The 26363-nt window shown below is 41.3% G+C and overlaps 2 protein-coding genes across 3 annotated transcripts in view; both read left to right on the top strand.

Annotated features, from left to right (window-relative positions):
- Positions 1-585, top strand: part of DCP1A (decapping mRNA 1A) — a 57429-nt gene extending 56844 nt beyond the window's left edge. For both annotated transcript variants that reach the window (XM_077278269.1, XM_077278268.1), the window contains one exon: positions 67-585. In XM_077278269.1, coding sequence (XP_077134384.1) covers positions 67-147 — 81 coding nt within the window. In that variant the 3' untranslated portion in view covers positions 148-585. The remainder of the gene's footprint in view (positions 1-66) is intronic.
- Positions 586-9351: 8766 nt separating this feature from the next.
- TKT (transketolase) overlaps positions 9352-26363 on the top strand; it is a 40685-nt gene continuing 23673 nt past the window's right edge. Inside the window, exons 1-4 of the mRNA XM_077278234.1 lie at positions 9352-9563; positions 24659-24776; positions 25893-26006; positions 26160-26257. Of these exons, the coding sequence (XP_077134349.1) occupies positions 9457-9563; positions 24659-24776; positions 25893-26006; positions 26160-26257 (437 nt within the window). The 5' untranslated portion in view covers positions 9352-9456. The remainder of the gene's footprint in view (positions 9564-24658; positions 24777-25892; positions 26007-26159; positions 26258-26363) is intronic.

Here is a 26363-nt window from a genome sequence, read left to right as displayed (position 1 = left end):
ATTTTTTATTACCTATCTTGTGGTTTTATTTCTGAACGGACCTCTCCACACTTGTTTCCCTTCTAGAATGATTCCGGCTTCCTCAATACGATCCATGAAGCCTACGTACAAGTGGTCGCCAAAAGTATGGACAACGTCAAGCTATAAAAGAAGGAAGTCCTCTCTGTCGCCATGATCAAAACAACCAAAAACCGTGCAAAGCCGCCCGCGGCCTGAGCGATGCTCACTGTGTGTACGCGTCGTGACCCCTTAAGTGGCGGCTACGGGATTTGCGGGTGATGTCGCTACTGGTTTACACTGAAGATTCTGCACATCGGAAGGACATGTTTTCTTACATGTTACCTTCAGGAAGCGTCTTAACACTTTACCGGACAATGCCTGCGGTACGGGAGGGGACGTTGGCACTGTAGCGTTTTACAAAGGCTTGCACATGTAATCCTTTCTTAATATATAATCCTGGTTATGGTTTTTATATAGGACAGACATATTTGTCTTTCCCAGTTTTAATTTTAACCATTTTAATAATAAGCTGAAAGTTACAGGGATCATTTGTCTCTGTAAATTAAATATATCACTTTTTAGTAATTCTATCCTTGATCTTCCATAATTAATGCACTTCGGTCATGATTGGCTAGTTGTCAGATCCAGATGCCACGGTCAGCGACACGTGCCGTAACCAATTACTGCACCAAATCCGTGGCATCATCTGTCTACTGCAAGGGAGAGTTATGTGGATTTCGTATATTAGCATATTAAGGAAAAAAAGTGACACCGGAGCAAGTCCTGGCTGCATTAGCTGGAATGTGTACCACACAACAAGGCTTGGAGAACATCAAGCCTACCAATAAATCTAGTGGGAGATCATAGCTCAATAAGCAATAGAGACCCTTTCAAGACGTGGTTCTAAAAATAAAAAGTTAAAGCTTAATGCAATATTATTGTAAAAGCTCCTTTATGACAGTGTATCTCATAACACTGGGTCAAGAATTATACAGCATCTCCTCTTTATAGAAGACGTGTCACTTGCAATAAATATTGAATTTTTTTCCCTAGTGTAAATGCCGCTGTTCTCCTGAATCCAGAGTTTTTTCTTTTGTTTGAGCCTTTCCATTCCTGAGTTACGACCCTTTCTTCCTTGCATGTAATTCTAGTCTTGTTAAACAAGTGGGTGTGGCCATCTAGAAAACACCCACAGGGATGCTGATCACGCCCATTTGGATGGTAAGATTTGATTTGTGTACCAAGGAAAGGGAGGCCATATCTCTGGAAAGGAGAGGCGCAGGAACAAAAGAAAAACCACTGCGGATTCAGGAGAACAGCGGCACTTAGACTAAGTAAAAAAAAATACATATTTACATGTGTGTATGTATGTTTGTGTATAAAAAAAAAATCAAACGTATCGAGGGTCGCGCTTCCTGACAATCTCATGTAAAAGGTTGTTGTGTCTGATCAAGATTGGTCCTTTCCTGACAGTAGAGAAGGAAATAAGAAGCTTGGAAGCAGATTTTTATAATTTCTGCTGGCGTTATTAATCAGATGTTTCTAAATATTACGGTTGGGTTGTGATCAAAATTACAAGTGAGGTCACTTCTCTGAATGCACAAGCTACTTAAATATTTAATTTTTATTTATTTTTTTTATTATATCTGTACATGTATTATGGAGATTAAAAGGAGTATGCTACAAATATAAGAAAAGTACGGTAATCTCCTTAATGGAAGTATTAATAATACAGATATTCAGAATATTTGTATTTCCTTAGAAAAGGATTTAGAGGCTGTATTTCTCCAATTCTGTAGGTTATAGCACAATGCTTTTTTTCCCCATTGTTACAGTTTCCATTTAAGTCACATTACATTTTCACATTTATTCCTTTCCAGCCCAGCTGTGCAGTGTGTAATCGGCCCTTTCCCTTTATTTAGGATTTCTTGGAGGGTACTTGTATTATTATTATATTTATATTATAATATAAAAATCCGGGTTTGGGTTTAGAGTAATTTCGCACACCAGGATAACTAATGCAGTGTATTTATTTAACCCCTCCTTGTCTCCCACCATAGCGCATGTTCGGTGTGGTGGTATATAACTGCAGTGACCGGCGCCATCTCTGATTGCTGCTGTTTAACCATTTAGATATCTTTAAATAGAAGGGTCGCCGTTCTTCAAGTCCCGACCTTATGACCCGCGTATCTTTTTGCTATAAGAAAGAATTTTTTGTTAATTTACGGTCAATTGGTGGCATTTAAATGGCATGGTTTCGTGTGCAACAACTCCCAATGGCCTCCCCAACTTGATCATGGGGTCCTCATGTGTTACGATGGTAGCTGAAAGTCTACTTAAGGCCTTCTTCTTTTTTTTTTTTCCCTTTTTCCTTCTTCTAGACTGATTATTCACTCTCAAAATTCTCAATTTGCAGGTAAAATGTGTCTTCAGTGAAAGCAGACTTTCCCATTACTGCGAGTGGAGAGGACAGTTGGTGCTTATAAAGTTCTATGGAGACCTGTAACTATTGTTAAAGATGAACTTGCAGCAGAATCTGTCGGCCTCTAGTTCCTGTCTCCATAGAATTTTAAAAGCACCAGCTATCTTTTTTTTTTTTTCTGAAATTGGAGAATCCGTCTTCGATGAATACAGTTTATTATCCATGATTTAAGAAAAAAAATCTATTGAGGTGGTGAAAGATTTCTCTGATAAGTTATATTAAAAAGTTGCTTATTTTTGTGTGTTCCATTGTTTTATGAAATAAAATTAAAAATGAGGGTTTCTCTTTAATCCACTGTTTTAGAGCAGCGTGTCCTAATACAGGCCGGCAAATCCCCTATAGAGACACTGGTTTTGAATCCCTTGAAGACGCCTCCAGTTTTTTTCTCCTTTGCTTTCAAAGAGTCATGACTTTATTTTTTGTCAAAATATCCTTGTGAGTGCTTGCTTATTATTTTCTGGATAAATTGCATTTTCTAAATATCATTTATTCTACCATATAATGCACTGGAAAACGGGAAAAAATGTATTTGGTGAAAATTGCAGGAAAAAAATGATAAGTTATAAAATTTGAGGTTAAAGATGTAGGTTTAGGGACGATCTTAATCATGGGGTGTTGCCATCTTCTGTATGTACATGTTAAAGTATAGCTTGAACTCTATGGATCTATCTACTTTCCCGCATAGCAATTATAACATTTTTCTACCCTTTCAGCAGAACCGGATTTGCATGTCTGATGCCTGCAGGCACATATCTGTATCTCTGACTCTGATCATTAGGGATATGTTCAGTTGTCTTTTTTTTGCTTGTTTTTTTTAACGTGGCTACTGCTCCACGTTACACAACAAAAGCGGCTTGAAATACTTTCATAAAGATTCATGGCGATTTCAATTGAAAAACATTGTTTTCCATACAGAAAGGTTTTTCCCCCCTACGTGGTTTTTTTTAAACTTTCCCGTGAAAAAAAAAAGTCACCTTTTTACTTAGATGTAGAATAAGCACCAGACTTGACATTATCAAAGTGCTGCAAAAAAAAAAAAAAGTGTGAAAAACTGCATGAGAGCAAAAATACGCGTGGATTTCTCTTGGAAACCTCATTATTCCACCAATAAAACCTATGTATTGTTAGGCTATGTGGATATGACACCTTTCTCAAGCATATTTCACCTGGAATCTACCTAAAAATGCAGACATAAAAAAATTGTTGAGTTGAGCAAAAACCTTCACAGGACCCTGCCCCAAGCCACGTCGGTAGGTAGTCTATGGCTACAAGCCTCCTCACACCTGTGAGCATGCCCTGTGCCTCTTCAGATGAACAGGTGAGCTGTGATGTCATCCATGCATCACCCTACAATGATGTCACGACAGGCATCCGGGCAGGTAGGAGGTTCACAGCTCTGGTCCAGCAGCCACAAACTACAACCGTGGCTGCTAAATTGGGGTCCTGCAAATCACTCTCAACTCTACCTCTATCACTAATTTACACAGAAATAAAAAAAGAAAAATAAGCATATACCCTGTAGTAAGTAAATACACTGCTCAAAAGAACAAAGGGAACACTAAAATCCCGAGAGAGAGAGCGAGAGAGAGCGATATTTTAAGTAAATGTAAAAAAATAATCCACATTGACTTGCATTGGGTTTCGTGTTCCGGTCCGAAACCCGACTTTACAGTAGAATCGGCCGATTTCACGTGATCCGACTTTCGAGAAGGTCGGGTTTCACAAAACCCAACTCGATCCTAAAAAAGCAAAAGTCGCTCAACCCTAATGCTCAGTATTGTGTGTTTCCTCCACGTGCCTGTATTACCTCCCTACAACACCTGGGCATGCTCCTAAAGAAGCGGCTGATGGTATCCTGAGGAATCTCCTCCCAGACCTGGACTAAAGCATCCGCCAACTCCTGGACAGTCTGTGGTGCAACGTGACGTTGGTGGATGGTGGGAGACATGATGTCCCAGATGTGTTCCAACTGGATTCAGGTCTGGGGAATGGGCGGGCCGGTCCATAGCTTCAATGCCTTCATCCTGCAGGAACTGCTGACACACTCCAGCCACATGAGGTCTGGCATTGTCCTGCATTAGGAGGAACCCAGGGCCAACCGCATCAGCATATGGTCTCACAAGGGGTCTGAGGATCTCATCTCGGTACCTAATGGCAGTCAGGTTACCTCGGGCGAGCACATGGAGGGCTCCAAAGAAATGCCACCCCACACCATTACTGACCCACTGCCAAACTGGTCATGCTGAAGAATGTTGCAGGCAGAATGTTTTTCGCGGCGTCTCCAGACTCTGTCACGTGCTCAGTGTCAACCTGCTGTCATCCGTGAAGAGCACAGGATGCCAATGTCTAATCTGCCAATCTTGGTGTTCTCTGGCAAATGCCAATTGTCCTGGTGGGTGTTGAGCTGTAAGCACAGCACTCGCTTGTGGACGTCGGGCCCTCATACCACCCGCATGGAGTCTGTTTCTGACAGTTTGAGAGGACTCATGGATGTTAGTGGCCTGCTGAATGTCATTTTGCTGGTTTGTTGCCCTCTTACAGTCTCCTGGTGTACTGGCCTGTCTCCTGGTATCTGTTCCATGCTCTGGACACTGTGCTGACAGACACAGCTGCCCTTCTTGCCACAGCTTACACTCCCTGAGCAAATTCTGTGCGTTGTAGTCACCGGCTCGTGCTACTGTATTTCTAGGGGAGGGAGCAATGAGAAAATATAAAATTGACCAAAACAGCCAAAAAGGATGAGAACAGAGAAATGGTCTGTGGTCACCCCCTGCAGAACCGCTCTTTTATAGGGGTTGTCTTGCTAATTGCTGATCATTTCTACCTATTGTCTATTCCAACAGCAGGAGAAATTGATTCACAATCAGTGTTACTTCATAACTGGACAGGTTGGTTTCACAGAAGTGTGACTTGGAGTCATATTGTGCTGTTTAAGGGTATGTGCACACAATCTGGAGTTGCTGCAGGTTGGACGCTGCATGCATAGATTTCAAGAAATCTCATTTCCACTATGCTCCCACACACTCCCGCGGCTCACTCGCAGAGACTGACATGCAGCACATCTTTCCAGACAGCAGCATTTCTATTTCTTTTGTGGAGACACGAGTCTCCTGGCTACTGTACGTTTGTACGACATGTGCTCGGCGCCCAATCTGCTCCTAGATCAGCTGCAGCCCGGGCTTCCTCTTATTGAATTCGACAGGAGACTGTGATGCCAGCACTGATTGGGGGCCGGGCTCAACGTGTCATGTAACTGCACGAGAGTCCCAGGTCCACTAGTGCCAACAGTGCTGGAATGGCGCTGGCACAAGAGGGGAGCATACATTTTTTTTAATTTTATTGGTGTCAAACATTTTGATCAAGAAGGGGGTTGTCCTAGTAGTGGATTCTTACTGGAATGCCAATTGCCCACCAGTAACGTTGCAACTGGGGCCCAACTGTTCTGCTCCATGCAAAAATAACCTGACCATAATATATAAAATACTTATGTTTCTATATAATAATAAACTGAGTGGTCTGTTAATGAATAGTTAGATGCTGCCTCTGTCTGTAAGTAGTAAATCAAGGGTATTAGCACTATTTATGTAGGCGTGGGTCGCTCACTCCTTCACAGGGGCCCACCGGGGGATTCACCGGTCCTCCGAACGACCAGTTCGGGCCTGCTTGTAGGCATTGGGTCATATCTCTCATTGTATAGTGTCCCTAATGCCTGGTGTTAGTCATTCTAGTATAAAAGTTGCCTTTTTCCCATTGTCTGCATAGTCCAAATACCTTCTTTCATTTATCCGGAGTTTTTTATGTTTTTTGACAACCTCATTCCATTTCCGTAATATAATTTTTCCAGCTTCTCATGTCTCCAGCCCACAAATGAAAGCCGTCTGCTGCATAAAACTGCAGGATCATGTCGCACTTGCTTGTAATGTAGTTGAGCAGGATTGTGCCATCTAGGATGACTCTGCAGAATGTTCTTTGTTATGGAGGAACACACGGCACATTTACTACTGACTTATAAAAGACTTTCTATAAACATTAAAACCCTGGTTTATTATAAGGATTGCACTTCTGCAGACAGTTATAAGATTGGCTCATCATGGGGAGGAAGTGTGGAGCAATGGGAAATGCAATACCAGCAGGTCCACCGAGAAAGTATTACACACAGTGTGGTGAGCGTCCTGGAAACGTGTCCATGAACCACTGCGTCCTCATTAGAAACTAGGACCGTACACCCAACCCAAAATTAATGTGAATATTAACATGGCGCCAAATGGTTATTTTCTTCACGGAGATGACCCCTTTTTTTTTTAAATAGAAGCAATCCTGACCATCAATTGCTCACTGTGGGCCAGGGATGTTTGGCTACACATGTTCTCTACCGGGGTCTATGTTTTGGGTCTGGGGGGGTGAATGGTGGTTTGAGGTTTGTTCTCTAGGGGGAAGGAGAAGTAAAGTTGGTCTTAGCCATGTTTGCAGGATCTTACAATGGGGCATGATGCTTAGTGGTTTTGTTCAAGTTGATGAATAGGCGCCAATTCCTTCTGGTGGAACTTGCGCTATTGTACAACCGAATAATAAGGGATTTTCTGGCACTTTCCTCCATAAATTCAATCTTTTTATTAGAGATTTGTTTAAAAACAGAAGGATCCATCATGAGGATAAGACCGTATGTATTTCTGGCTTATACTACGCCCTTAGTCATAGGAATATTCCTGATTTTATGGATGGAATTGCCGGAAAATAATTTTTTTTTCTTCTTCGGTTGTACAATAGCAGAAGGAATTGGCACCCGTTCATCAACTTTCTGGTGTATCCTGACCAATATTGGTGCTAGGTGTGTCTTATGGTAAATCTAAGACTGTGGCCACATTCATATTTTGCAGAAAATTTTCACTGTGGATTTAAAGGGAGACGGTCATCGGCTTTATGCTACCTGATCCACAGGCTAGCATGGACCAGAAGCTGACTGCTCAATTACAGCAAGGATGTTGTACCCTGGTGCGCTGTGGACTGTGTCCTGGCTGATTAGTCCAAGGTAGATCTATGGCCGACATCTACCCACCCTTCTCCAGTTCCCCGAGAAGTCTCCCTGTCGGTCAAATCGACCGTGGCAGGGCGAAGCCGCCAGGGACCTCCCTCGCACTAATCATCCAAGACACAGTCCCCGGCTGGGATTGCTCTAAAACTCCAGTGTGTTTCAGTATACAATATCCTGGGTGTGATGGAGCAGCGTAAAGCTGACAAATTGTTCTCCATTACAAGGTGAACATCTGCAACATGCTTTAATTTTCATGCAGATATTTTTTTCTCATCAGAAGGTTTTCAAGAGGCCACCATATATTATGCCACACCACACCGTAATCCTGGGAGTAGGACTGGTGACATTCCCTCATGAAGGACCATGCCCCGCGTGGTCTCCAGACCAATCTCCAGATATCATTGCATCCAAGACAAAGGTGGGATTCATGCCTCAAAAGGCCAGACCTCCATTCCATCCTCCATTGTTGTCTCACTCTGCACCATAAGTGGTGTGAGAAGAGGCCTTCACAAGGGAACATCGCACGGGTCCTACTCCCAGGATAAAGGTATAATCTACAGTAGTCGGACCTCTCTAGTGTTCACTGCAGGTACACTAACAGCACGGCAATACATTGCTTTGATGGTGGAACCAGTGGTCTGTCCATTTCTCCAAAGTGCCAGGAGCCATTCTTCAACACAATGCCATGCCCGCATGTACATTGTGCAGCTGTGAGCAGCCTGCATGGTCTAATCCTGCTCCCATGGCCTAACCCTGCTCCCATCTCCCATGGCCTAACCCTGCTCCCATCTCCCATGGCCTAACCCTGCTCCCATCTCCCATGGCCTAACCCTGCTCCCATCTCCCATGGCCTAAACCTGCTCCCATCTCCCATGGCCTAAACCTGCTCCCATCTCCCATGGCCTAACCCTGCTCCCATGGCCCAAATCTGCTCCCATCTCCCATGGCCTAACCCTGCTACCATGGCCTAAACATGCTCCCATCTCCCATGGCCTAACCCTGCAAACATGGCCTAACCCTGCTTCCATCTCCAATGGCCTAAACCTGCTCCCATGGCCTGCAACGTCACCAGACTTGTCTCCCATTGAGCAGATCTAGAACCTTATAGGTCGGTTATTGAAGGAAGCTGCCAGCGATGGATCTTGATGATTTACCCATGTGTCTTTAGTGCGGCAGAACATTCCTCTGACAACCATTGATAACCCCACCGATGGCAGCCGAGACGTAGAAGAGTGGGAATTTCTGCACGTGGAGCTCATGCTCAATACCGAATAAATCAAGACATTCTGACAATGTTTCCATTTTGTCACCATTTGTAAATCATTAATGTCCATCCATCCTGTGACCTATGAAATTCTGGCCCAAATCCTGCCTGATTCTTGTCTAGTCAGGGAGTGTGTATGTATATAAGTGTGTATATAACCCTCCTAGTATATATATTTATATATTACACCCCCCTGTAGTGTACACTGTGTATGTGACATATCAGGAAGCTCCTGTCCCCGCACTTCCCCTCAGTGACGGCGGCCTCCTCTCTGGGCCCTGACCGTGTCCGGCCTCTTCTAGGTAGGTTCTGCCTGTGCCCGGCCTCCTCTGGGCCCTGCCTGTGCCCGGCCGCCTCCTCTGTGCCCGGCCTCCTCCTCTGCGCCCTGCCTCCTCTGTGCCCGGCCGCCTCCTCTGTGCCCGGCCTCCTCCTCTGCGCCCTGCCTCCTCTGTGCCCGGCCGCCTCCTCTGTGCCCGGCCTCCTCCTCTGTGCCCTGCCTCCTCTGTGCCCGGCCTCCTCCTCTGTGCCCTGCCTCCTCTGTGCCCGGCCTCCTTCTCCTCTGGGCTCTGCCCCCGGTGCCGCCCTCTGCCTATATTGAGCTCAGGGCGCGCTGTCCCGGGTGTCTGCAGCTGTCAGTGCCGCACGCTCCTCACTAATCCCCGCAGTCACAGCTTTACCATGGCGGATTATCACAAGCCCGACCAGCAGACGCTGCAGGCGCTGAAGGACACGGCCAACCGGCTGCGGATCCTGTCCATCAGGGCCACCACTGCGGCCGGCTCCGGGTGAGTGAGGTGCCGGTCACCTGTGCAGCCATGTTATACCCCTGCCCAGGTGTGCGCCATGTGCCGGTCACAGCGGCTCCGCCCGGGGCAAATACTGCTGGTGACAGACACCTGACACCGTACACAGCCAGTGTCGGACTGCGGAGCCAGCGGCCCTCCGGGAACATGACTTTGGGGGCCCAGTGTTCACCTGCATAAACCTGTCACCTCAGCCCTCACTGTCACCTCAGCCCTCACTGTCACCTCAGCCCTCACTGTCACCTCAGCCCTCACTGTCACCTCAGCCCTCACTGTCACCTCAGCCCTCACTGTCACCTCAGCCCTCACTGTTCTGTTCTTATGGTGCAAGATGGATGAGGAGGTGGAACTTACTGAAAGCTTAAACTTTGATTCTGACACAAAAAAATATTGGAGCGTTATACAGAATCTATCATCTATTATCTATCTATCTATCTATTATCTATCTATCTATCTATCTATTATCTATCTATCATCTATCTATCTATTATCTATCTATCTATTATCTATCTATTATCTATCTATCTATCTATTATCTATATATCTATTATCTATCTATTATCTATCTATTATCTATCTATCTATTATCTATCTATTATCTATCTATCATCTATCTATCTATCTATCATCTATCTATCTATTATCTATCTATCATCTATCTATCTATCTATCTATCTATCATCTATCTATCTATTATCTATCTATCTATTATCTATCTATCTATTATCTATCTATCTATTATCTATCTATCTATCTATCTATCTATCTATCTATCTATCTATCTATCTATTATCTATCATCTATCTATTATCTATCTATCTATTATCTATCTATCTATCTATTTATCTTGTATCTATCTATCTATTATCTATCTATCTATCTATCTATTATCTATCATCTATCTATCATCTATTATCTATCTATCATCTATCTATTACACAGGTCAACAAAAAAATTTTTTTTTTCTGGTGTCCAAAATATTTTAATGAATTTAGGGTATTTTTGGGGTGCTGATTCTGAATATGTCATCAGTTTTGCCAGATTGGCTCAAGTTTTTGACATTTTTGGTATCTTATTTATAGCACTTGTTGGTAAATGCGACGCATCATCTCATTAATTTCTTTGGATTAGTACTTGAACTGAGCAGTTCTCAATATAGTTTTGTGTTAATTAGTGTTCTAAAAGTTTGTTCATAGCTTGATTTTTGCACTAACTTTATGTTGTTGTCTGTTTTCCAGTGAAAAGCATGAACTCATCAAGAAGAAGTTGTCTTAACGATCCAGACTCATTCTGTTACATTTGTGGTGAATACACACTGCCAAAACATAGAAGAAACATAACAGACTTCGTAAGAAAAGTGTATTTTGCCTATTTTGGGGTTATGCTTGGGGACCAAGACAAGTTTTGGGCACCACACATAGTGTGCAAAGCATGTATCGAATTATTACGAAAATGGAGCAAAGGACAAAGAAAAAGCTTCAAATTTGGTGTTCCAATGGTGTGGAGAGAGCCAAAAAATCATCATGATGACTGTTATTTCTGTGCAGTGCAAGTGCAAGGATTCAATAAGCATAAGAAACGAAAATGGGAGTAACATGGAATCTGCAAGAAGGCCTGTCCCTCATTGTGAAGATGTGCCTGTACCTGTGTTTACCATAAATAACAGTCATCATGATGATTTTTTGGCTCTCTCCACACCATTGGAACACCAAATTTGAAGCTTTTTCTTTGTCCTTTGCTCCATTTTTGTAATAATTCGATACATGCTTTGCACACTATGTGTGGTGCCCAAAACTTGTCTTGGTCCCCAAGCATAACCCCAAAATAGGGAAAATACACTTTTTTTACGAAGTCTGTTATGTTTCTTCTATGTTTTGGCAGTGTGTATTCACCACAAATGTAACAGAATGAGTCTGGATCGTTAAGACAACTTCTTCTTGATGAGTTCATGCTTTTCACTGGAAAACAGACAACAACATAAAGTTAGTGCAAAAATCAAGCTATGAACAAACTTTTAGAACACTAATTAACACAAAACTATATTGAGAACTGCTCAGTTCAAGTACTAATCCAAAGAAATTAATGAGATGATGCGTCGCATTTACCAACAAGTGCTATAAATAAGATACCAAAAATCTCCAAAACTTGAGCCAATCTGGCAAAACTGATGACATATTCAGAATCAGCACCCCAAAAATACCCTAAATTCAATGAAATATCTTTGGCACCAAAAATGCTGTTGACCAGTGTTATCTATCTATTTTCTATCTATCTATCTATCTATCTATCTATCTATCTATCTATCTATCTATCTATCTATCTATTATCTATCTATCATCTATCTATTATCTATCTATTTTCTATCTATCTATCTATCTATCTATCTATCTATCTATCTATCTATCTATCTATTATCTATCATCTATCTATTATCTATCTATCTATCTCTCTCTATCTATCTATCTATTATCTACCATCTATTATCTATCTATCATCTATTATCTATCTATCTATCTATCTATCTATCTATCATCTATTATCTATCATCTATCTATCATCTATCTATCTATCTATCTATCTATCATCTATCATCTATCTATCATCTATCTATTATCTATCTATTATCTATCTATCTATTATCTATCTATCTCTCTATTATCTATCTATCTATCATCTATTATCTATCTATCATCTATTATCTATCTATCATCTATCTATCATCTATCTATTTATTATCTGTCTATTTATGTAAATATCTATCGTCTATCTATTTATCATCCCTCCCTCCCTTCCATGCCGTTCTGGCCCTATCTGTGCAGTTATAGGATCAGTACCATGGAGGTAAAGGCCGCTGAGCCCCCTGTATGGGACACATGAGCTGCGCCCAGTAGACCCCATTTTCTGGGCAGAACACAACTGATGGAAAGGTTGTGAGTTTGATGCTTCTGGACCGAGAAATGTTCAGGAAGGTTTTTGTCTCCATTCCGACCCAGTAAGCAGCCCGCTCTCCATAGTATTGGGGGACACCTTACTGATCGCTCAGGGTCCGACCACTGGAGCCCCCGACAGTCCTGAGAACTGTGCGGAGATGGCCGACCTTGGCTCTATTCTGTGGCATTGATGGAAATAGCCTGGTTCTCGGAGTGACTGGGGGTCCGAGCAGTCCGACCCCCACTAATCAGTACATTTTCCCCTAACTATAAATTGGGGATAATTTACTATTATAATATCTTGTGAATAACGCATTAAAGGGATGTTTGGCATGACAATTAATGACAGCGGACACAAAACTGGCCCCCTAGGAAACTATGTGATCTGTTTTATGTCATCAGTTTCCCTCTGGTACCAGGAAAAATCGGACGGGAGGCCTGGTCATCTAGGAATTAGTCCTTAATGTTCCCCTCATAAACACCCTCCTAGAAAAGTCGACAATAAAACCTTAAAAGGGGTTGTCGATTTTCAGGGGTAATTTTTTTTTTTTAACGTAAATGTATGCATTTGGGGCTAAACATAATTTGTACGATTAGGTTTTTGTAAAATGTTTGCACCATTTGGTATTTAGAGGCTCTTTGATTCATCTCTCATTCAACTTTGATGTGGTCAAAAATCAACGTTGAGGAACTCGGAAACAGACAGATAAAAGGGTTACAAAATCCCTATTACACCATGAAAGTGGGCTCACTGACGGATTCTCAGTTGACTCATTCTGCAGCCAGGAATAGTTCGTGCAACACGGAGGCTATAGAAGCAAAGGGAGTAAAAAAAAATAATGAATCTCAATTGCAAAAAATTTTTAAGCCCCAAATACATGCATTTATGTAAAAAAAAAAAAAAAGTGGACAATCCCTTTAATTTTAATTTTGTTCTACCCTAATCTTTAGGCATTTCAGATCATGGTGGTCCAGTTATACAAAAACAAATTTATAAAGAGAAATGTTTTAAAGCTTTTATTTCAGTACTTGCTATTTGAGTGATTTCTTTATATGCCATACTTCTAGGCAATCGCTTACAATGCAATTGCTCAACACTTACCTGTGCCCAAAAGTGAGTATAAGGAAGCTTGAGCAATGAAGGAGGTGTAATGTGTCCTCATATTGAAGTGTACAGAATGATCACATATGTGTTATCTGTCCTGAATATAATGGAGCCAGTGACACAAGGAAATATAATAAATGGTGACCAGGAAATAACGCCGAAAATACCGACCGTCTTTGTGTAAGAAGGAAAACTATGCGATTACCTGTCCCAGAAAAGGGAGTGCCGACCTGGGAGGGATCATATCATCTAATCACTGCACATAGAAAGGAAATGTACCATGTGTGCAGTCATGGAGAAGTCCGATAATCCGGCATCAGTCAGACTCACGGATGCCAGATTAAAGGAGGGTAATAAATAATATATTTACCATGTTTATTTATTTATTTATTTATTTTTTTTTTGCATCTAAACTTTCTGGAGCACTGACTGCATTTTTCGGCTTTTTTCTTCCTTGTTTGGGCTACAGCTATGGGGCGAGTGTCACTTGCTGTATTGGACTTGTGCTGCTTTTCCTTCTTTTATTTGTAATCGGGTATTCTAGAATATGTATGTCCACGTAGTATATTGCCCAGCCACGTAGTATATTGCCCAGTCACGTAGTATATTGCCCAGCCACGTAGTATATTGCCCAGTCACGTAGTATATTGCACAGCCACGTAGTATATTGCACAGCCACGTAGTATATTGCCCAGTCACGTAGTATATTGCCCAGTCACGTAGTATATTGCACAGCCACGTAGTATATTGCCCAGCCATGTAGTATATTGCCCAGCCACGTAGTATATTGCCCAGTCACGTAGTATATTGCCCAGTCACGTAGTATATTGCCCAGTCACGTAGTATATTGCACAGCCACGTAGTATATTGCCCAGTCACGTAGTATATTGCCCAGTCACGTAGTATATTGCCCAGTCACGTAGTATATTGCCCAGTCACGTAGTATATTGCCCAGTCACGTAGTATATTGCCCAGTTACATTGTATATTGCCCAGTGACGTAGTATATTGCCCAGTGACGTAGTATATTGCCCAGTCACGTAGTATATTGCCCAGTCACGTAGTATATTGCCCAGTGACGTAGTATATTGCCCAGTTACATTGTATATTGCCCAGTGACGTAGTATATTGCCCAGTCATGTAGTATATTGCCCAGTCACGTAGTATATTGCCCAGTCACGTAGTATATTGCCCAGTCACGTAGTATATTGCCCAGTGACGTAGTATATTGCCCAGTCACGTAGTATATTGCCCAGTGACGTAGTATATTGCCCAGTCACGTAGTATATTGCCCAGTGACGTAGTATATTGCCCAGTCACGTAGTATATTGCCCAGTGACGTAGTATATTGCCCAGTTACATTGTATATTGCCCAGTGACGTAGTATATTGCCCAGTCACGTAGTATATTGCCCAGTCACGTAGTATATTGCCCAGTGACGTAGTATATTGCCCAGTTACATTGTATATTGCCCAGTCACGTAGTATATTGCCCAGTCACGTAGTATATTGCCCAGTCACGTAGTATATTGCCCAGTTACATTGTATATTGCCCAGTGACATAGTATACAGCACAGAGCCACATAGTATATTGCCCAGTGACGTAGTATATTGCCCAGTGACGTAGTATACAGCACAGAGCCACGTAGTATATTGCCCAGTGACGTAGTATACAGCACAGAGCCATGTAGTATATTGCCCAGTCACGTAGTATATTGCCCAGTGACGTAGTATATTGCCCAGTGACGTAGTATATTGCCCAGTGACGTAGTATATTGCCCAGTTACATTGTATATTGCCCAGTCACGTAGTATATTGCCCAGTCACGTAGTATATTGCCCAGTGACGTAGTATATTGCCCAGTGACGTAGTATATTGCCCAGTTACATTGTATATTGCCCAGTCACGTAGTATATTGCCCAGTGACGTAGTATATTGCCCAGTGACGTAGTATATTGCCCAGTGACGTAGTATATTGCCCAGTTACATTGTATATTGCCCAGTCACGTAGTATATTGCCCAGCCAAGTAGTATATTGCCCAGCGACATAGTATATTGCCCAGTGACGTAGTATATTGCCCAGTTACATTGTATATTGCCCAGTGACATAGTATACAGCACAGAGCCACATAGTATATTGCCCAGTGACGTAGTATATTGCCCAGTTACATTGTATATTGCCCAGTCACGTAGTATATTGCCCAGTCACGTAGTATATTGCCCAGTGACGTAGTATATTGCCCAGTTACATTGTATATTGCCCAGTGACATAGTATACAGCACATAGCCACATAGTATATTGCCCAGTGACGTAGTATATTGCCCAGTGACGTAGTATACAGCACAGAGCCACGTAGTATATTGCCCAGCCACGTATGACACAGGTTAAAAAAATAAACATATACTCACCTTCCGCAGGCGCGTTGTAGCTCTGTCGCCTGTGTGGGGTGCAGGCGGCAGCTTCCGGTCCCAGGGTGTGATGACGTCACGGTCACTTGACCGTGTCGCGGTCACTTGACCGTGTCGTCACGGCAGGTCCTTGTTACGCAGGACCTGTGATGACGTCGCGGTCACATGACCGTGTAGCGGTCACATGACCGTCATGTCACGGCAGGTCCTTCTGCCAGACCATCGGAACGTGCCGCTTGCATCGCGAGGAGCGGGAAAGGCGGCGGAAGGTGAGTATATAATCATTTTTAATTTTTTTATTATTTTTAACATTAGATGTTTTTACTATTGACGCTGCATAGGCTGCGTCAATAGTAAAAAACTTGGTCACACAGGGTTAATAGCAGCGGTAACGGAGTGCGTTACCCGCGGCATAACGCGGTCCGTTACCGCCGGCATTAACCCTGTGTGAGCGGTGAGCGGAGGGGTGTATGCGGGCGCCGGGCAGTGAGTGCGGGGAGTAAGGAGCGGCCATTTTCTTCTGGACTGTGCGCATTGCTGATTGGTCGTGGCAGTGGTCGTGGGCGTTTTGCCACGACCAATCAGCGACTTGGATTCCATGACAGAGGCCGCGACCAATGAATATCCGTGACAGACAGATGGAAGTGACCCTTAGACAATTATATAGTAGATACATGCAAAAGTCCTGGCAGTTACTGAAAATCGTGCGCCTCTTTGCCAGGATTCCTGCTCACATTGATTGAGTACAGTACGACTTGCTGGGACTTGTGACCCCAGCACATGGTTTGGTCATTCACCTTCTCTTCATATTGCACCTCATTCCCTCCACAAATTGTTGAACATCCACATTCTTGAAATAGGACCATGGTGAACGGCGCCGTAAATGATGATTGTTGCCGCACATGATTGTTGGCCGCAGCTTCATGTGAGTGAAACCAAAATTATTGTTGCAGCATTTAAAAAAATATTCAGACCTTTTTGTCTCTCAGACCGCCCCTTTAAACGCCGAAGAACTGTGCTTTAACTGTGCCTCTTTTAAAGGGGAACTCCACTTATTATTTAAATCAGATCTGTCACCAGATTTCACAATTTAAACTGTATACATTATTACTTAACCTTTGGACCTTATTAGACTGGTATATTTACTTTGAAAATATGTAAAAAAAAAAAAGGCTGTAGAATCATGTAAAAATGATTATTTTATGGGTCTTCTATCATAGCGCTTTTGAGTCCCAGTGTATTTAATCTTCGCCCATCCACCCAGCCTGACTGACAGCTGCAGCTTGTACTGAGCAGTGTGACAGCAGCAGCAGGGAGGAGGGACACTGAGGAGCTGTCCATCAGTCAAGGAAGGTGGATTATGCAGCCATTCTCACATGGATTTTCACAGTAAGTACACCAGTCTCATCAGGTCCACACGATCTAAGTAAGCAGTTTGTATTGTGAAATTTGACGATTTACCCTCTGTAATACTCATTTATAAATGAATAATGAAAATGATAAACCTGCGAAAAATATCTAGGACTAGATGTCTGCTAATATCTGCTGAGAGACGTGCATCACCGGCTCCAAATATTTCCAATATGGAAGTCAGTGGAGGTGGAATAACCGTTTAATAATGATATCACCCTTATGTAAATGTGGAGGTGCTCTGTGATACATCCCACAGCAGTTCCCTCTTAGCTAGAAACCTTTAAAGCGTAACCGTCATAATTTATTTAATACATTAATAGTCCACATGAAAATAAAAAATTTTGTAATATATCTTATCAGAGAAATCTGCTTCTTTCTCCTCCAGGACGGATCATTTAGTCTCAAAATTCTGAATTCACCGGTAAAATGCGTCTCACTCTCCAGTGAACACAGATTGTTACATTACTGTGATAGATGACAGTTGGTGCTTATAAAGTTCTATGGAGAACAGCAACTGTCATTTCAGGAAAACTGTCAGCGGAACGTCTGTGTCGGCCTCCAGCTTCTCCTCCTCCTCCATAGAATCTCATAGGCACCAACTGTCGTCTCCTATCTCGGTAGTGGGAAAATCTGTCTTCACTGAATATCCATTTTTTTCCCGTTTTCCAGTACACTATATGGCAAATCCAATTGTATCATTCAGAAGTACAACTCATCCCGCAAAAAACAAGCTCTCACATGGCCTTAATGATGGAAAAATAGAAAAATAAAAAAGTTATGGCTCTGGAAAGAAGGGGAGCAAAAAATGAAAAGGGAAAATCGCAAGGTTATGAAGGGGTTAAGGGACTTTATAAGGGACAGATAAGTATAGTAAAACCATCCCAGAAATTCTTTTATTACCTGAAAGGTGATATCACGCTGATATAATGGATTGTGACTTTTCCAGTGTGTCTCAGCCTGAAATTCTGGGCGACTTCCGGCTGGGAGCACAATAATTTATGCTTTTTTTCACACAGAAAAGCAAAGTCAGAACGAATGAATAACAAAAACACAAGACGCCCTTGGTGCGCCAAATGTCCCGAGGCTCCCGCTGTCTCCAACTCCTGACCAAACAAGTGCCCAACATCCCAGATATGTGGAAATCCCTCCCCATTCATACCCAGCGGGCCCTACTGTTTATATACGGAAGTATACATTTTATCCAAAGAGTCAGAATAAGATGTAATTTCATGTCTTGTAATTGGGGCGGTAGCTGCAAAATCCTATCCTATAAATACAACTTAATAATATTGTTTTTTATTTATTTTATTTGTTATTTATTTTTATGTATTTATTTTAGTTTTATATTTGTATCCTATAAATACAACTTAATAATATTGTTTTTTATTTATTTATTTTATTTGTTATGTATTTTTATGTGTTTATTTTATTTTTATAATCATACCCTATAAATACAACTTAATAATATGGTTTTTCATTTATTTATTTTGTTATTTATTTTTATGTATTTATTTTATTTTTATAATCGTATCCTATGAATACAATTTAATAATATTATTTTTTATTTATTTTATTTATTTATTTTTATGTATTTATTTTAGTTTTATATTCATATCCTATGAATACAATTTAATAATATTATTTTTTATTTATTTTATTTGTTATTTATTTTTATGTATTTATTTTAGTTTTATATTTGTATCCCATAAATACAACTTAATAATATTGTTTTTTATTTATTTATTTTATTTGTTATTTATTTTTATGTATTTATTTTATTTTTATAATCGTATTCTATAAATGCAACTTAATAATATTTTTTTTTTAATTTATTTATCTTGTTGTTTATTTTTATGTATTTATTTTATTTTTATAATCGTATCCTATGAATACAATTTAAAAATAGATAACAAATAAAATAAATAAAAAATAATATTATTAAATTGTATTCATAGGATACGATTATAAAAATAAAATAAATACATAAAATAAATAACAAATAAAATAAATAACAATATTATTAAGTTGTATTTATAGGATATGATTATAAAAATAAAATAAATACATAAAAATAGATAACAAACAAAATAAATAAAAAATAATATTATAATGTATTTATTTTATTTTTATAATCATATCCTATAAATACAACTTAATAATATTGTTATTTATTTATTTTATTGGTTATTTATTTTATGTATTTATTTTATTTTTAACTATTTATATTTTGCTACGTTTTTATGTTTTCTATTTTTTCCCTCTCCTTTTTGTTTCAGTGCCATAGGTATATAAATGGTCTGGTTTTTTATTTGCAGGATGAGTTTTAGTTTTGTACTTTTGAATAACAGCATTCATTTTGCCATAGTTTTTACCTAAAAAAAAATAAATAAAAAAAAAAAAAAAAAGGACAAAAAATTCCAAGTGCAGTGAAATGGTGAAAAAAAAAAATACAATTTCACCATTGTTTTTTTTTCGATTTTAGCTTTTGTGGTGTTCATATGAAAAATAGGAAAACGGGAGGGGACACAAACTTTAAGTTAAAAATAAATAAAAAATATATATATACATGTATTATATATAATGGTAGATGCTTCCTGCTGTCTGAAGCCGGTGCACAGAGCGTCGGAGTCAGCGCGTGTGCATGCCACACTACGGCGCCATTTTATTGAAGGCATTGTATAAATGTACCAATATAAATGATCGCCACCCGAGCACTACTGGGACCCGCTGTGAGAGATTGACCGCAGCATTTACCCTAATAAATGGGTTTCCCTCCTTTGTAAAGCCATCAGAGTCCCCTTATTATAAAGGACCCGTCACCTCTTTCCAGAAATGTTTGTCTTACTAAATAATTGAATCATCCTTAATAAAACAAAACCGAAGCATCTTTTCTTAGGTTTCTAGATTGTGCCGTTCCTCTGTTATTACTCATGGAAATATGAATAAATTGCCAACTGGGTGTTAACAGTTGGGATGAGACATTGTCCAATGAGAGCTTACAATGTATAGACACGCCCATTTGATTAAGGAAATCGTAACACCCAGTTGTCAATTTATGGACTCAAGCAGAGATCTAACAGAAGACGCTCCGGAATTACTAATGATGGGAATACTAAAGCCGACATTGTAATTCTAGAGGGCCACAGACAGTAAGAGTGGCGGCCGCGACGAGACCCCCTGGAACAGTACAGGTACCAGACCCCCGTGACAGTGACCCAGTCGTCTACAGTATTGAGCTGCCTGCAATGCACAAGATGCAGACATTTATATCTTACTGAGAAAGCAAAGTATGAGTGCGCCGTATACTGTATACACCCATAGGTCACATTCATTGTGTCTATGGGCTAATTCCTGGAGGCTTCTCCATAGTGTCCGAAGCTTCTCTGACAGAAATGAAGAAACTTCACTTCAAGCCTGATGTAATTGTTTTGAAAGAGGCGCAAAAATAGAAGAAGTGACAAAATAACCATAAATTAGGAAATAATTGTGGAGAAAGTGAATAAGCCGGTATGGTTACTGCAAAATAATATACGGTGTAATTCTGTTTTATACTCACTGAGAGAGATAAATAGATAGATGATAGATAGATAGATAGATAGATGATAGATAGATAATAGGGAGATAATAGAGAGATACTGTAGATAGATAATAGATATATTGATAGATAATAGATAAATAGATAATAAATAATACATATATAATAGATAGACAATAGATGATAGATAGACATATAATAGATAGATGATAGATAGACATATAATAGATAGATAGATAGATAGATAATAGATAAATAATAGATAGATAGATAGATAGATAGATAGATAGATGATAGATAATACATAGATAGATGATAGATAGATAATAGATACGGTAGATAGATGATAGATAGATAGATAGATAGATAGATATTAGATAATAGACAGATAGATAATAGATATATGATAGATAGATAGATAGATAGATAGATAGATAGATAGATAGATAGATAGATAGATAGATAGATAGATACAGAAACTGTTCCCACAACGCTGGACGCTACAATGGTCCACAATGTTTTGTGCTGAAGAATTAAGATTTCCTGTCACTGGCAGTAAGATGCCTCTTGCGACCCTTAGGAGCCCCCACTGTATTATCCCTCCTGCAGGAAACTGTGCAGTGGGTACAATGCAGTCAGGTGGGTAACGTTCCCGGCATTCTGATACAGGGGTCTGGGATTGGCGACAGGGGCGCAGGGTTTGTGCTGCCAGAGGAGGTCTGGACTCTGCAGTTTTGGGGTCAGCAGAGCGTTGGTAACTTTTCTGCCTTCTGCTCCTCATCACTCGGCTCCTCGCTCTTTAAAATTATGGGGTCTCCACTTCGTGGCTCCTTAAATCTCTCAATAATATCACTCACAGGTGATGGGGGAAAATTCAGGAGGGAAGAAATGTCATGAACGGACTTGTTACACCGATTGCCCCTATTACAGGACCGCGCCGGTATCGGGGAGCTCTGCTCCACTGGTCATTCTGCCATTTTCTCACGTGTTACTAGCATCAAGACCGCTGTCGGTGCTGAGATGAAAGCTTTGAAGGCATATTGTCATCTTGTAAAGTGATAGCATACCCCTAGGTTAGACTATCACTTCTTGATTAATGGCAGTCCGACTTTGTGACCCCCTTCGATTTTGTAATGGCTTCCCTCTCGGGATGGACATGTGTTGGCCCCCAGAGATCGGTGACCTGCTGCCACCACGTTGCAAGATGACAATACGCTTTTAAATCTGTAAGATTCCTCCTGATGTTGCTTTAGTTAGTGATGAGCTGGCGTCTGTCATTCCTCGGGGGCAGTCAGGCCTTAACACCATCTTTACTGGTCTCATCCAAAACCAGCCCAGCCGGCCAGAATACACACGTCTGATACCAGTGGGATTCCTGGTGCAATCTCATGCAATGCACAATCAATGTGACTCCATTGTTGCACAGCGGTCCTGTTAGGACACACGGCTCTTGTGTAAGGACTGAGGATGAGGAACACACATCATGCAATCATTATTGATGGGCAGGGTGATGAAAGTGACTGTTATTTAATATTCCTGTTACTAAAGTTTCACAACTAGAAGAATCTTACAGAACAAAAGGGCATAAATGATAAATATATGATTGCCGGGCGTCTGGCTGCTGAGACCCCTTCTGATCCCAATAACGGGGGACGTAAAGTCTCCTGTGAGCATGGAGCATTACTGAGCATGTGCGACCACCTCTCTACTGCATGGTAAATAGATCAGCGGTCGCACGTGCTCACTAATTCTCTGGAGTTTGTGCCCCCTATTCTGCGGATCAGTGGGGTCTTACCTGCCGCACCATCAGCAATCATACCTTTGTCATCTATCCTGTGTTGCTTTGGCGACTTTTTTTTTATTGCAAAATGTTATCACCAAAAGTTGCAAAATGCATCAAATTGAAAATTCTGCTAGAAACCTTATTCCAGTCCAGGCAGGGACTGGACTGGTGCCCCCCAAAATATTGTGACATTTGGTAAAAATAAAAATGGATAAATCTGTTTAAAACCTTTGGATTTTGAGGAAAAATAAAAAAAAAAGACTTAACTTAAAAAATTGCATAAACTGGCAAACAACGGATGCAAAGAGGAAATACCTGTCATGGCGTTATGTGGAGTGCCTCCATAGAGCCGAGCCGTGTGCCCGGTGCCTTATTGCTATGTCTGGGGTCTGGGCACGTGTTTCTTTTCCGATTTTCTCATTTTTGTTACTTGCTCCCTATTTCAGGCCATGAAGAGGACGCACAGCTAGATTTAGGCTAAGTATAAGTGCAGTTTGCAGAGTTGGAAATATTAATCTCGCATGTCGAAAGATTCTCTTTTGTCTGAACCTAACAAATGTATAAAGACGTGTGCAAATCTTGGAGCCTTCCTCCATTGTGCAGTGCCAGGATGAGTAACCACGATTTCCAGCCGGTGTGTGTCCTAACCTGCATGGGATTTATAGCCTAATATTCCCGACAGCCCCTATGTGCTGCATGAGCCACGCGAGAGGGACGGTGCTTATCTACAGGGGGATTCGGATTCATTTTTATGGAATATTGACGATCTATCCATTAAGTAAACCATCGATAAGTTCAACCCCGCCGCCATTCACTTCCCCTGTGTGCACAAAGCGCTAATAGATTTTTTGAAAGTGTAAAAAAAAACTATTTGCAAAGTTTGAAAAGTTTTCACACTGATGCACAAAGGTGCACTGGTGCGCTTAAAAAGTTGGTTTCCAAAGTCTTTATATCTTGCCATACCTGCACAAATATAATAGGCAATTGCATGAATGACAATTCCCCAATAAATGCATTATGTAAGCTCCTTTGTTTAAGTCAATCTACTAAGTTTGAAAAGTTTGTACTAAGTTTCAAAAGTGATCAGGATAGGTGAGAACTCGCTGATAGCTTCGGGCCCCAATGCTTGGACCCCCGCCGGTTCTGAAAATGGGGCACTGCAAGGACCTGACTGAATGGAGTGTAATCTCGGCAGTCGCCACTAGACATTGTACGGTGCTGTGCTGTTCAACAGACGTACACTCTTTGCATCTGCAAACAGCTACACCGGGTGTAGTTTCTCTGATATTGATGACCTAACCTATATATAGGCCACCAGTGTCAAAGTAGTGGTTACTCTATTAAAAAGAAAACATACCTGCTTTTTAGCAAAAGACAGTCCTTTGCCTGTATTCAGGTTATGTGTAGTTTTGCAGTTCACCCCCCATTCACTTTAGTGGCACTAAAGTGCAGTACCATACACTACCACTTATCAAGTGTGGACAAAAACTGGCATGTTATTTTTTTCTTATTCTGGGCAACCCCTTTTACAGTATGCTCTTGTAAAAATAAATAAAAGAGACACTTTTTGCCTCTGTTAGGTGAATGGGAGCATTTATGTCAAGCAATAAAGATAAGAACTCATTGTATAGAGTAGTAGTGCTGGGGGGCGCTGTTGCATTGATATCTATGGAAACTCTATCTTGTGGGAAGTGGTGAAAGGTGGTACTACAAGTTAGAAATGTAACTGATAAATCTGAAAGAAACATCTCCCCGAGGGAAAATTCTCCTGTACCTTCCATAAAAAGTCAGGGATATTGCATGGGCAGTTATATGCTCTTTTATAATTTTATCTTTTAACAGTGTGAATATTATGCAGGGGAACTCAATGTAACTATTGACTGTGCTTCATTTTTCCTTCCTAGACATCCGACATCATGCTGCAGCGCTGCCGAAATCATGTCCGTGTTGTTTTTCCATACTATGAAGTATAAGCCTCAGGATCCCAAGAACCCCAACAATGATCGCTTTGTGATGTCTAAGGTACGGTATACTCTGGGGTTACTCCCATCTTTAGAGGTTGTCACTTATCCATAGGAGTGGTTTTAACTTGGTGATCATGGGGGATCCGACCCCTGGTACCTGCACTGATCCCAAAAATAGGGCTCTGCAGTGCCCCATCTGAAAGGAGCTGAACTTGTGCACCACCAATCCATTTATTCTCTATGGGACTGCTGGAGATAGCCTCCTATCTCACTTGGTTATCTCCAGTAGGCTCATAGAGAATGAATGTCTATGTTCGAATTGGTGGTGTGCATGCCCAGCCTCAATGGCAGATGTCAGGGCAAGCCGCACCATCCATGTTAGGTGGTGTGCACAGTAAGACCCTGATTCATCAAGATCTGCATTGTTCACACCGGTCTTGATGCAGGAGTGTGCTGGAGTCAGACGCTCCTGGTTCATGAATCCGGACTGCCGGACATGTGGTGTGCACCTCGCCACTTATCTTACTCCCGTCGGGGACTGGAGTAAGATTTGTGGCTAAACGAATGCAGCCAAAGAGTCAAGAGATTGTTGGGCGGCAGTCGGAACGCCCCTCTCCCGCCCGACTTCAACCTACTTTCTGAGAACACATGCATGCTCATTTGAGCTGGGCATGCATGTGTATGGGGGTGACATGACAGGAGACGTTGCTGACAGCCAAACATGCGTACAACTGACCGCCATGTAATGGGTATGTCTAGCCTTAAAGTAAAATATTTAGAATTGAGAGTCCTAAATATTCTAAATATTTTTCTATCCACTGGCTAACACGGTACCAAGATATATATCTTTCCAGCATTAACGTAGACGCTTGGGTGATGTAGGCCTACAAAACGTCTCCGTTTCTGCTCTGCTGCAGTCCATTGGGGGCAGTCAGTTTTCACTTGCTAGTTTACTATGTTTTTCCTACTATTCTGTTGTCATTTTTGCAATGTTTATGATGTTCTGTTACTAGATAGTGTGGGAATGTGTCGGGAACCGCACAACATGTTTATGGAGCCTCCTCCTCTATGGGACATGTTCTCTACGAAGATGTATTAGATGATGTTGTGTCTTCTCAGTAAGATTAAGTCGCTGTGGGAACACTGCATTTACCGAATATTTTTCTTCTTTCAGGGTCACGCAGCTCCCATCTTGTATGCAGCCTGGGCCGAGGCCGGTTTTCTGCCCGAGTCGGAACTGTTAAACTTGAGGAAACTCGACTCTGTCCTTGAAGGTCATCCGGTCCCGGTGCGTATTTACTATCATCCTAGCGTCCATATTGTTTTGTGTTTCTGCATTTCCTGACCCCTACGGACATTTTTAGCAGCTCAGATGTTAGTATCAGTCTTGTGTAGTCTGTGGGTTTGAAGAGCTCCAATCTTCTAATGGTTTGTGTTGTAGAGACAAGAATTCACAGATGTGGCCACAGGATCGTTGGGACAAGGGCTGGGGGCTGCGGCTGGAATGGCCTACACTGCAAAATACTTTGATAAGGCCAGGTAACTCTAACATTGCTGAAAATTTTCATCATGTCCTCGTTTTTTTAAGTGCAGTACACAACTCTCTCTGTATAAAGGACGTCTATCTGGGAACCTTGGAGTGGTT

Source organism: Ranitomeya variabilis, chromosome 8, assembly GCF_051348905.1.
Source record: "Ranitomeya variabilis isolate aRanVar5 chromosome 8, aRanVar5.hap1, whole genome shotgun sequence".
NCBI classification, from domain to species: domain Eukaryota; kingdom Metazoa; phylum Chordata; class Amphibia; order Anura; family Dendrobatidae; genus Ranitomeya; species Ranitomeya variabilis.
The sequence above is the reverse complement of the archived record's forward strand: the minus strand, read 5'-3'. Positions and strand labels throughout refer to the sequence as shown.